This window comes from Protobothrops mucrosquamatus, unplaced genomic scaffold (assembly GCF_001527695.2).
Source record: "Protobothrops mucrosquamatus isolate PMUCROS unplaced genomic scaffold, P.Mucros_1.0 scaffold195, whole genome shotgun sequence".
NCBI classification, from domain to species: domain Eukaryota; kingdom Metazoa; phylum Chordata; class Lepidosauria; order Squamata; family Viperidae; genus Protobothrops; species Protobothrops mucrosquamatus.
In genome coordinates this window covers 367,181-380,457 of record NW_015386551.1, presented here as the reverse complement: position 1 = coordinate 380,457, position 13,277 = coordinate 367,181, and the positions used below count along the sequence as shown (strand labels likewise).

At 41.7% G+C, this 13,277-nt stretch overlaps 1 protein-coding gene across 1 annotated transcript in view; it reads left to right on the top strand.

Annotated features, from left to right (window-relative positions):
* SLIT1 (slit guidance ligand 1) overlaps window positions 1–12,919 on the top strand; it is a 113,306-nt gene extending 100,387 nt beyond the window's left edge. The window contains exons 23-35 of the mRNA XM_029283706.1: window positions 1,327–1,398; window positions 2,674–2,837; window positions 4,019–4,143; window positions 5,040–5,137; window positions 6,579–6,715; window positions 7,969–8,062; window positions 8,264–8,401; window positions 9,083–9,320; window positions 9,436–9,566; window positions 9,856–10,010; window positions 10,566–10,854; window positions 11,825–12,036; window positions 12,678–12,919. Coding sequence (XP_029139539.1) covers window positions 1,327–1,398; window positions 2,674–2,837; window positions 4,019–4,143; window positions 5,040–5,137; window positions 6,579–6,715; window positions 7,969–8,062; window positions 8,264–8,401; window positions 9,083–9,320; window positions 9,436–9,566; window positions 9,856–10,010; window positions 10,566–10,854; window positions 11,825–12,036; window positions 12,678–12,916 — 2,092 coding nt within the window. The 3' untranslated portion in view covers window positions 12,917–12,919. The remainder of the gene's footprint in view (window positions 1–1,326; window positions 1,399–2,673; window positions 2,838–4,018; window positions 4,144–5,039; window positions 5,138–6,578; window positions 6,716–7,968; window positions 8,063–8,263; window positions 8,402–9,082; window positions 9,321–9,435; window positions 9,567–9,855; window positions 10,011–10,565; window positions 10,855–11,824; window positions 12,037–12,677) is intronic.
* The last annotated feature ends 358 nt before the right edge of the window (window positions 12,920–13,277 follow it).

Below are 13,277 nucleotides of genomic sequence, written 5' to 3'. Positions count from 1 at the left end.
TCAACCAGTGGTACGGGTACCACCTGTGGTACATTGGCACCTGGCAGGTGGTACGCGACCATCCTAGAAAAGTGGTAGCGGGGGAGGGGAATGAGCTGAACCGGTGGCAGCACAGCACAACCCTGAGCGAGAGATGGCTAGAGCTGCAGGGCTGTCAGGGCTCAGCGGAAGCGCCAGGATCAGTGCCACTTTCCAGCTGATCTGTACTTCTTTGGGGCTGTCAGGGCTCAGCGGAAGCGCCAGGATCAGTGCCAGGCTCCAGCTGAAGCTCAGCGCTGATCCTGGCGCTTCTGCTGAGCCCAGAAGAAGCGCCAATCAGCTGGAATGTTGCAGCATCTCCAGGGTCTTGTGATTTACATTCAGATGCTTGGTAACTGATTCATATTTATGATGGTCACAGTGTCCCAGGGTCATGTGAAGTGACCAAAACCTGCTGCAACCACCCAGCAGACGGGTGGAATAAAAACCAAACCCCCCCCCATCCCACCTCCGCTGCCAATCCCCAACAGAAATGCTCACAACAATGAAAACCTCGAACAGGAGGAAGAGCGCCGCTGGGTGGGCAGGCAGGTGTCTTGCTCGGCTGTGGCTTTTTTCAGTGTCATTGTAACTTCGAACAGTCATTAAGCGAACTGTTGTAAGTCGAGGACTACCTGTATTTTATAACTTTTTTCTTTTTTTGTGTCATCAAGTTTTTGACACCTTGCTAGGCGACTGGTGGTACTCGGATATTGCCATATCCTAAAAGTGGTACAATGGGTGAAAAGGTTGAAAAGCCCTGTCTTAAAGGGACCTAGGATTGCCACCTGAGGGAGGAGTAATCTGCTTAGCCTAGCTCAGAGGTTCCTGAGTTGTTTTTTTTGCCAAGCTGTATGTCACAGTATCCCAAGGATGCCACAGTGAATTCACTAACCATTGCATTGATCGAGCAGTAAAATATCTGCAAGTTCTCTGGGGCATCCTTGTAAATATTTTGGGAACTGTGGGCCTAGCTAATATATTTTCTTCTTCTTCTTCTTCTGCCTACCAGTTTGAATGCCAATGTGTGGTTTAAGAGGGAAAGGGGGAGCAGGCTTAATGACATTCTGAAGAGCAATCGCACTTAGACTTATATACCACTTCATAGTGCTTAGAGGTTGAGTCAGCAAAATCCTGAATTCCTAACATCCCATTAGGTTTACTAAGACTAATTGCTCCATATGTAGCCTTCCAACGATAATAAGACAATGGGAAATCACAACATGAAAAATTAGGACTCTGTTTCTTCCTCTCAATAATTGGAGCTCTTGTTTGAGCATAAGAACAATTGTCTGTATTTGCATTCAGGTCTCTTCATGGAAATGATATCTCCACACTCCCTGAAGGGATCTTTGCTGATGTTACCTCCTTATCTCATCTGTGAGTATCTGTATCATTAATATAAACATTTGTTCCCCTTCTTCCAAATAGGGCTTCTAGCATTTTATAGGATGGTGCTTGGAGATACAAAGGAGAAAGCACAATTTGTTTACTTTTGTTCATTCAGCTGTGCAAAGATAATAATTGCCGTGACAAAGTAGTTCCAAAAATTTTGTAGGTAGCAGTGTTCTCATTGTTCTGTAGTGATAGGAACTGATGCAGTGTGGCTTGCTGAAATATGTTGAAGTTCCTTCTGGCATCTTTCATCATGTGTTAGCAGCTTAACTTAGTACTCCATTGTGTACCTACAAGGGAAACTAGTTCTTGAACCCTTTGACTTTCCTCCCAAAAAACTGGAATGTGCACGTAGTCTGCTGCAGATCAGAAGAATGAAAGACAAAGCTTTCTAGACCAAGGCTGGGTTAACACATGATTTGTTCATCTATGACTTAGCAAACTGTGATTTATAAATTAGAACTTAGTGTGTTGAGTGAAGCCAAGCAAGTGTGTTTATTCAGTAAAACGTCACATAGTGCAGAGTTCCCCAACCTGTCTGGCTTTGCCACTCGCTGCTTGCACAAATGGAGCGCGCGTGCACACACTCACCTGCTGCCCGCACAAGTGGGGAGGTGTGCACGCGCATGCTCACCCACCACTTCTGTGGTCCGGTTACGAACGTCTCAAAGCCCGGTAGTGGGCTGTGGCCCTGGGGTTGGGGACCCCTACCTTAGTGTGTTGGGTGAACATACCTCAAAACTTTAAAGCACCACAACAGTCCCAATTACAAAGGTGAACACAAATGACAATTATCTTAATCTTGAGTTCATTGGGTTTTTTCTGGTAATTGGCTAGAATATTTGCTCAGCTTTAAGAATGTATATATCTTTTTAGACATGCTTGTGAGCACTATCTTTGGGGGAGGAGAAAATTCTACACACACTCTCAATTCACATTCTTTGCACAGTGTCTGTAACCTCAGAGCATGAGTGATGTGGACACCCTGCATTTTACTCGAGGCATTAGCAGATTTAGTATCAAGTATTAAGACATCAAATAATAAGCTTGCATGTCTGATACATCCCTTTAAATAAATGATGAAAATTGATACTATTCAGAATGCAACAATGTTGCATTTAAAAAGAAATGGAAATAAAAATTGGGTTATTAATCAGTTCTAGGACCTCTAGGGGCATTTCTGCAGAGTGACCAGATGAAAGAAAGAGATCTTGCACTTTGAATAATTATACAGACTTTATGATTCTTCCCGCTGTGCAGAGCAATTGGTGCCAACCCCCTGTATTGTGATTGCCACATGCACTGGCTCTCAAGCTGGGTCAAAACTGGCTACAAAGAACCTGGCATTGCCCGTTGTGCTGGTCCTGCGGATATGGAAGGCAAACTTCTGCTCACAACTCCAGCTAAGAAGTTTGAATGCCAGGGTAAGCTACAGAAGCAACAAAGAAAATAAAAGGGCTCCCTAAATATTTTCAAAAAATAGTGGGAAGAACTACTACTGAAAGTTCTGAAGAACAGCATTGCATATAACTAAAGATCTCTTGGCTATGTGAACTTTAGTTTGTTCTGCCCAGTTGAGTTGCCTAGGACCCTTGTTGGAAAGTGGCATGAATGTTAAAAATCTGAGACTGTTGAAGTTAATATTGGGCATATGGGGGGAAAAGTGAGTCATGGAATTTATTAATATGCACACAGATGTGATGAAGATGGAATGGGAAGTAGATTCTAGTCAAGCCAGTAAAACCAATATCCTACAAGTAGTCCACAACGTACGACCATTTGGCAATGGTTCAAAATTATGATGACACTGAAAAATGACTTATGATCTTTCTTTTCACTTACAACTGCCACAGCATCCCCACAATCACACGATTGCCATTTCCCAGATGGTCATTTGCAAGCTTCCCAGCTAAGTCATTGCAGAAGCTGGCAGGTTGCAAGTGGTGTCTCACTTAACAGCCCTGGCAAAGTACATCATATAATCAGGTGTGGTCATGTGATGCCTCATTTAACGACTGCACAATTTTCTGTTCCCTATTGTGGTTGTAAGTTAAGGATCACTGTATATAGTCCCATGATACTGAAGATTATGAATGAAATGCCCAAAGGATGGGCACAGGCATAGCATTAGCTACATCAGCCTTGTGCCTTATATATGTAATGAGATTATAATTTCCAGAATCCCTAATTACCCTCATAAGAGGCCCTGAGTCTGAGCTCTTTCTTCTGTGTATGTCACACCAATGTAGAATTCTTTGAAAAGTTCTTTTACTTTTCCCCGTGAAAACTTATTCCTGTGAAAGAAATGGGGAGGGGGGGACCCTGCTTGCTTTTGTAGAAAATTAAGACTATTTTGAACACCAGGATTCAGTATTATGCTTAGGAACAAGTGAATGGGTGTTCTTTTCAACCATTATCCATTTTTTTAATGTATATATCCGCAAATCACAAATTTGTCAGAGACCCATGGTTTTAGCTGTTGGGAAGAGATTCTGATCAGGAAGCACACAGACTTTATAGTCAGATATAAGAAATATGTCTTTAGTTATTTCAGTTATATTATCTTAGTCTTATTCATGCAATGTCTTTTTTTAAATCTGTGTAGGTCCTCCCCCACCAATCATCCAGGCCAAGTGTAACCCCTGTCTCTCCAATCCCTGCCAAAACAGGGGCAGTTGTCAGCAAGATCCTCTGGGCTCCTATCACTGTGTCTGTCCCGATGGTTATAAGGTAAGTAGGGTGGGAGGGTGAGGTGGGAGGGGGGAAAAAGGAGTGGGTTTGCTCCCTGTTGGTAAACTTCTTCCTGGGAAATACACAGTGTGTGTTCCACACTTTTAGCCAGGTTAATGAAAGACATAAGTTCATTCATACCAAATGCTGAGCTTGGTTTGCCTTTTTGTGTCTTTAAATGTTGTGCAATGCACTGTTTCAGTACAATACAATATAGTCCTTGACTTACAACAGTTTGTTTGGTGACTGTTCAAAATTACAACAGCACTGAAAAAGGTGACATGATCATTTTTCACGCTTAACGACCTTTGAAGCATTCCTGTAGTCACATGATCAAAATTCAGATCTTGACAACCGACTCATATTTATGATGTTTACAGTGTCGCGGGTTATGTGATTCACCTTTTATGACCTTATGACAAGAAAAGTCAATGGGAAAGCCAGATTCATTTAACAACCATGCTACTAACTTAACAACTGCAGTGACTCACTTAACAACGGTGGCAATAAAGATCGTAAAATGGGGCAAAGTTCACTTAACAACTGTCTCATTTAGCAACAGAAATTTTGGGCTCAATTGTGGTCATAAGTCGAGGTCTATCTGTGTTGTATAAACCCAGAAAGTGGGTAAGTTCAGTAGTGAAATTAAACATGTTCTCTGAACACAACCAATTGTTCCTTTGACACTGAGCAAAAAAAGAAAGAAAAAAAAATGGAGAGAGCTATTTCTGTTAACAAAAACAATTTAAAAGTTCAGGACAATTTCTATATAACAAGTTAGTCTTCTTTCACTGTACACATATGGCTGGTGTGCAAGCAATTGATTTTCAAAACGTGTATTGGCCAGAACTTATCCATTTAAAGGGTAATTGTTTTGTGTTGTTTCCTTATTCCAGGGCAAATACTGTGACCTATCTTTTGATGGTTGCTCTGGCAGATTCTGTGAAAATGGTGGGACCTGCCTGCCTCAAGAAGGAGATGGATCCAGCTTTAAGTGAGTGGCAGTTCAAGATTTCAGAAAGAGTCTCTGACCTAAAATGGAAAAAGATCTTGGTTAGCTGCAATACATCATCTGCCAAGAACCTGGGCAGAAACCTATTACAAAATTGCCAGATGTCAGACTAAAATAAATCCAGCTCCATTTTCTGCCTTAAGCCAGAATCAGACACTGAAAAGTATTGGGAAGTATTTATTCAGTGTTAATCATATATACTTACATTTAGGGGACAGGGGATGTTTTTGGTACATGGTCTGATTCTGCAGGCAATTTATTTCTGTAACTGTGGCTTGGGATTTGGGAGACAAGCCGCTGGAATACATGCATCCCAATGGATTACCAACTGTTTCAGTTTTTTGATAACACTGAACCTCGATGTGCACCCTCCCACTCTCCTCCTCAGATTACATTGTGGGTGGCTTTCTGGGAAACATACCATAATTAGTAGCTTGAAATGAACTGCACTCAGTAGAGAAAAAAAGTGGGACCCAACCCGATCTGTATATCCAATTTGCCAAACTGCTAAATGGCTTTTCATCATATCGCCATATCAACATAACATCTTTAAAAGCCAGCACATAATGTCCCTTGGGATAACAAATATTTTTCCCTACACATGCCACTCTGCATTACCCCTTTATAGAAAGATAGCAAGAAGGAACACAAATGTTTTGATCAAGGGCATCAGAGCTGACAACTCACTGCCTTTGTTAGGCAAGGTCACCAGTTTTTTTTTCTATTTTTGCTTCTTTCTCTAAAGTCCATGCAATAGAAATGCAAATGTCACCATATGCAACTCACAGCATACATTTGTTCATCTACAATATTCTCCTCTACTTTATGTGAATGTGTATCTGTTTGCAGGTGTGTCATATATAAATTAATGTATTCTGTGAATTATATTATAGTATTGCCTCATGAAGATTTATGTACCATGTGTAGTCCTCAAACATAGCTATGGAGGTTGCTTAGAAAACTTAAAAAATAGTTAAAATAATAATCTACAACTTCTCCTTCGTTGGAATAGATTTAAGGAAGTTAAATGAGAAATAAATCAGGATCAGGATTCTCACATTTGTGATTTTCTCTAGTCCTACCCAAGGGCCCTGCTTTTTCTTTTTGGTGCCAACATTGAAGACCTCATTAGCACGCCACTCCATCTGTCCTAGAACTTATAGCAGCTTTAGTTCCTTCTCAATTCGGGACTTCTAGAGTGGTCCAACTAGCTCCTGCACTTGGAAACCAAAATGCTAAGATGGATACAAGATGGAACACTGAGAGTTATGGAGATACTGAACCCAGTTTCAAGAAAGAAGTATCATCCCTACTTTTCATCTTTCTTGAAATTTAGATAAGGGTATAAATTCCAGAAAATCCTACAAGAGAATGCTTCCAGGCTTTCAATGTATCAAATAGCTCTTGTTTTCCTTATTAATAGATGTTCTTGTGTGGATGGATTTGAAGGTCCAAGATGTAATCTGAAAACCAATCATTGCAACAACAGTTGCAAGAATGGGGGCACATGTGTTAATGGGTCCACTAACCACACATGCTTGTGCCTACCCTTCTATACAGGTATGACTTCAATTGTAAATTACTGCTGATAGTGGGGGGGTGCAGAGCTTCTGCTTTTATCTCTGAAGGGAGCAAAATCGCCATAGTGTCTAAAGCAGTGGTTCTCAACCTGTGGGTCGGGACCCCATTTGGGGTCGATCAACCATTTCATGGGGGTCGCCAAGCAAGGCTGTCCGCCATTTTTTTTGTCCGCCATTTTTCCCCCTTTTCCGGCGGGTGCCTTACCTCCCTTGGGCTGGGCCAGCTGGTGGTCAGCCTGCTCCGTCTCTGCCGCTTGCCAGCTACGCCTCGGCCGGCGCAGGGGGCGGAACCACACATGCGTGGCACTCCCGGGCAGGGAAAGTCCTCGACTTACGACCGGTTGGGTAGTCCTGGACTTACGACCGGTTTAGTCCTGGACTTACGACCGGTTTAGTCCTGGACTTACGACTGGTTTAGTCCTCGACTTACAACCGGTTGGGGTCGCGGCATTAAAAAGGTTGAGAACCACTGGTCTAAAGGGACCCTACATGTGTTGGGAATGAGGAGGTCACATGCACAGAGCAGACTACTCATATGATTTTATTATCCATCCCTTGTTATAAATTGTGTGGATTATGTTGGCTAATGTTAAATCTATCTTTTTATGGTCAATGTTTCTTTTTAACTTTTTAAAGTGCAGAAAACAGCTAGTGAAAAGATAAGTTGTTCCACTCTTTCCCATTATTAATTTTTCAGAATTGCTATAGACATTGAAGATATTTTTTCTTGGCTGGTATCTTGCTAAATTTGGTTCTTGGAAAAGGAAGGGAAAGGAGTGAATAGGCTTTCTGGCCGAATAGTAAAAAATACTTACATATAATGTGTAGCTCCTTGTCCTTCTGCATGACCTCCAGAAGTTGAATGTTTCTGCATAATAGTAAAATTCATCTGTTTATTTTAAAGTCACAGAATTTACTTATTGTGCATACCTAGCCTGGAACAAAACAGGGGGAAAAATGCAAGCCAACCACCTGAATTGGCCAACATAAAAAGGGGTTAGGGATATTTCAACTTTTGAATGACTGGGTATTTCCAACTATTAGGTTCAAAAGGTGAACATTTCAGCAATATGTGTTTTTGTTCACTAATGCTATAATGCAAATAGGAATGCTTAAGGTCAAATATGGGCTTTCCACCTTTTTATGTACCATTTCTTTGGGGCAGAATGAGGCATGTTCAAGGAGAGGCACTATTTGTTGTGCTGCTGCCTTATCTCTGTATTTTTTCCACAGGGACATATTGTGAACAGCTGGTGAATGTATGTTCCCCAGAGCTCAGCCCCTGCCAGCATAATGCCATATGTAGAGTCTCCCTCGATGGACCCAAGTGAGTGAGGGAAAGAGTGGAGTTTGGGAGAAAAAAAAGATTTAAAACTAATGAATGTGTACCAAATAATGTATAGTGGAGTTAGGAAAAACGGTTACATTCATTGCCTCAGCTGTTTCCTGGTTGGTGTACCTTGCTGCTCTTTTGAGCACTAGCTAGGCCACCTCAATGACTGGATCTCATTCCTGTTCCTACCTCCAGGTGTGAATGTATGCCTGGCTATGCAGGAGATAATTGCAGTACGGACTACAATGACTGCCTAGGCCACCAATGCCAGAACAATGCCAAGTGTTTTGATGAACCAAATGGTTATTCCTGTCTTTGTACTGGCGGCTTCAGGTAAGGATATTAGATGGAGATACTGCCAGCATTCATATAATTTCTACAAAAATATCAAGTGTTCTGCAAACTCAAGACCAAGGTTTGTCCTTTATTGGATGATTGACCCTATTCCCACTTGCCTGAAATATTGTCAGGAGAAAGAGTTGTAACAAAAGGAGCAGTGTTTGCAAAAACATATAAAGTAGTGGTTAGACCTATTAGTAACTAGCTGTTTCCAGGGTGGCTTCACTACCCTTGCAAGATGGAGATCCTGCAGCATCTAATATTTCATGTGCTTTCAACAACAGGTTGATCACAATGCCACCTGTGTAGGTGTTTGTTTGAAATCTTATCCAACTTGTTTCAAGTAGCAGTGTACAAAAATAGATGTCACAGCATTATCCTTCCACTATGGTTGGACCATATTTTTATTTACTCAGGAAATAGCAGACAGCAAGTTGAACAACAAATCTGAGTTCCTGGAATGCAAAGTATATAATTACTTGAATAAGGAGAAAACATTAATAGCGTTTATACACCTGGGTGATGCCAATGATGGTTTATGAGATGCTGAAAATGAGGAATCAATTTAGAACATTGGAATGAAAGAAAACACATCCTGCTTCCAAAAATGTATCAATTTCAATAGCTGATTCTGACAATAAACTTATGCCCTATTGTATGCTTGCTTCATTCTAGTGGTCAGCTCTGTGAGATCCCACCTCATGGCTCCTTTCAGTCCAGTCCCTGTGAGAGGGTTGAGTGCCAGAATGGTGCCAACTGTGTGGAGTTAGGCAATCGTGCCTTATGCCAATGCCTTCCTGGCTTTGGAGGGCTCAAATGTGAGAAGCTACTGAGTGTCAATTTTGTGGATAGGGACACATACCTACAATTCACGGACTTGCAGAATTGGCCCACTGCCAATATTACTCTGCAGGTAAAAAAGATTTAAGTCTCTGTCCCAACCCTCCAAGAAGAAGCATTATCTATTTTCCTGTATAGAGTTGGTTTTCCTATCTGTTATTTTTTCCCCACTCTCTTGTTCTCTGCAGGTTTCCACAGCTGAAGATAATGGGATTCTCTTGTATAATGGGGACACTGACCACATGGCAGTGGAACTTTATCAAGGCCATGTGCGTGTCAGCTATGATCCAGGCAGTTACCCTAGCTCAGCTCTTTACAGGTAGCTCTGTCTTTGATTTCTCATTCAAATTAAGGGCAGTTTGATGGAATGTGAGCAAGTTTGTCAGCATGACCCTGCAATCTGCACACTGACTTTGGGGGAGAGGGAGAGATGCTAAGGTTTAGATCAGGGTCCAACAACGTATTGTTGACAGTTGATATAGAAAGCAGAGAGTGGTCTTTAAAGAGAGTGTTGAATGAATATTGGATGGGCAAGATTGACTGTAGATGTTAAATGTCGTGAAAAGGGTGTATACAAGAGCTCATCCCATCTCTTTCTTTTCTCCCAGTGCAGAGACCATCAATGATGGACAGTTCCATACAGTGGAACTGGTGACATTTGAGCGGATGGTAAACCTATCTATCGACGGAGGCGATCCCATGACCATGGATAGCTTTGGCAAGGCCCACACTCTGAATTCTGAGGCTCCACTCTATGTGGGGGGTAGGACTGCAATCTCTGTTGGGGAACAGGGAAGCAATATCCTGCTGAAACCAGAGAGAGCATCAGTTTTTTCCAACACTTCCACACTTTTACAAGGAGGCTACCATATGGACTAGGAGGTTCTAATAATTCTTAGTTTGGACCATTTATATACTATTAATTAGGAGAAGGAGGAAGAGAAGACATTCTTTCTTTCTCCTTTTGTGAACAGAAGCCAGTATGTAGAGAGTCAAGGAGAGAAGAGGCCCACTGGCAGGTGGAACAAAATAGTGTAATTGTCTGGGCTCTGTATTCCCTAAATTGACATGTCTGGCTTTAACATTTTTCTACAATATACTAGGCCAGCCTTCTCCAACTTGCTATGCTCCAGATAATTTATGAAGTTAATTATTATTAAATTGCAGTCCCAGCATGTTTAAAGTGTATCAGTTTGGGGAAAGGGGAGGCTGAGACTTTTAAAGTTTATTTCCTTCCATCAGTCATAATCTTACCAGCATCCTGCTCTTCTTTTCTTCTTCCCTGCCTGATGTTGCTCTTATGGGCCTCTCCCACCAGGCATGCCAGTGGATGTGAATTCTGCTGCCTTCCGAGTTTGGCAAATCTTGAATGGTTCCAGCTTCCATGGATGTATCCGCAATTTATACATCAACAATGAATTACAAGACTTTACTAAAACTCAGATGAAACCAGGAGTTGTGCCTGGTTGTGAACCTTGCCGCAAGCTCTATTGCATGCATGGCATTTGCCAACCCAACACTGCTCATGGACCCATTTGTTACTGTGATTCAGGCTGGACTGGCCCCCATTGTGACCAGCCCATTACTAACCCTTGCCAGGGACACAAGTAAGTATAAGTATTAAAATTCTTTTCTGCTAGAACTGGGGAACAAAATCTTTTTTGGGGGGAGGCATATGTGGAAGAGCAAATGTGGAACTATGAGAACACTAACAGGACATCTGCTACCTTGCCTGTCCATAGCTGCTACGACATATTTGGCCAGTCATAAAATATCCAGAAGACAAAATGAATCCTGGATATGCTCTATCTTCCCAGTGGGCCCTTTAGTAATGGGCTTTGATGTGTGAAAAGAAAGTGTGCTTATTTCAGCCATTGTATACCAGTTCAGCCAACAAAATCTGGAACATTTTGGTTCTGAGTTTTAACAGAAGATGCTAGAAATAGTTCCATTATCTTGTGGTATTCTAAATTCTAATTTCATTTTGTTTTAATTAGGAGAATTTATAAAGAAAATCAGGTGGTCAGAAAATGTGGTTGGCACTAAGAAGTGTATGAGGGCATATTACAGCCAGTTTGATCTAATGGTTAAAGCACCAGGCTAGAAAGCAGAAGACCGTGAGTTCTAGTCCCACCTTAGCCATGAAAGCCATCTGGGTGACCTTGGGCCAGTCATTCTCTCTCAGCCCAACTCACCTCACAGGGTTGTTTCTGTGGGAAAAAAAATAGGAGGAGGAAAGTGTGTTGAATAGGTTTGCTGCCTTGAGTTATTTGTAAAATAAATAAATAGATAAATACATATTTATTTATACAAATAGATAAATAAATATTACTCTTCACTGCTTTCCTTGGCTTGAAACTATCCATGCAAATCAGGTAACTCATTGCAATGTTGTGAGCAAAAAACATGTATTGAGAGAGTGTGTTTTCATTGCTGAAAGATCTACGGCATACATGGATCCCTAAATTACTAATTCTCTCTGATTCAAGATAGTAGGGAGAGTTGAAAAGAGGCACTGGCTTAAGTGCAATTACATGTATCTACATACAGTAGCTTTATGTCCCACTTTATCTTCAGGTGTGAACATGGAATCTGCATGCCTCTTGATGCACTTTCCTATAGTTGCCAGTGCCAAGATGGTTACAAAGGAGCCTTGTGCAACCAGGAAGTTGAACTACGCAACCCATGCAAGAGCTTGGAGTGTGTTCATGGTCAGTGCCAGATCTCAGATGCAGGAGAGGCCTACTGTGAATGCAACTCAGGATTTGATGGAGATCTCTGTGATCAAGGTCAGAAATATTTCCATTTCCGTGTGTGTTGACCATTAATTACTAATGACACTAAAGGAATTTCCCTTCTGTGCAAAAAGTTAGGTTCATATTTTTGCTGGCAAGTCATATTAACCCAGTCCTCTGTGAATGATGGAAAACGTACTCAGGAATCAACTTCCTCCTGGAAATGGATATTCTAGCAAGTAAAATATTGCTTCTCTGAGACTATAGGAAAGCTTCTTGGCGTATCAGCTGCAGCATAGGTAGTCCCCGTGAGCAGCTTTGTCCAGTCATGGTGGTTATAAGTGACTTCAATAATGAAGTAACATGAACAATACAGCCACGATTCCCAATGTTTAAAATTCAGAATGATTCTTTACTGTCAACTATTTCCATGGGAGAAAGCAGAGGCATTTCCACACACCATTTTTTAGAAGAAAACAGTGACTTTCTCAGCCTGTCTCTAAACTATCAAAAGGCTCAACAAAAACAAGTCCCTCCTTTAAAGTATGACGACAAATACCAGAACATTATTTTTAGCTTCCCTTTACTAAAATCCCTCATTTCATGATGATAATGATTATGACAATGAAAATGTCTATAAATAGGATGACCTTAATTTAAGTCATCCTTTTGCCTGACCTTTCTGTTTTTCCCAGAATCAGAGTGTCGGGGAGAGGCTGTGCGAGATTTCCATCAAGTCCAGCGAGGTTATGCCATTTGCCAGACAACACGGCCAGTCTCCTGGATGGAGTGCCAGGGATCATGCCCAGGACTAGGCTGCTGTGGAGGACTGCGTCTTAAGCGCAAGAAATATACCTTTGAGTGCAGCGATGGCTCATCCTTTGTGGAGGAAGTGGAAAAACCTAGCAAATGTGGCTGTTCCCATTGCATGTAATCTCTGGTGAGGGGCAGGCCATGGCCAGAGACCTAGAGGTGAGACCTGCCCTCGCAGAAGCCTTGGGAACAGTCTGGAATCTGAGCAGTTCCTTTATTATGATCATGGTGGTTATTCAGGACAGAAGAGACAAAGGTGTAGATAAAAGCGGTTTGTTTGTTGTTTTTTGCTGGCAAATCCAGCTGAACAGATGTATTTATATCCAGCACGGATTCTACCTGGGGCCACTAATTGGGCACACCATAGAGTCTTATTGAAGATCTCTACAACTGTTTGTGCTGCCCAATGTAATGTCCTAAGAACCATGCCCATGGGTCATGCCTGGCCTCAGGAACCAGTCATTTTGTATCTTTTGTACCTT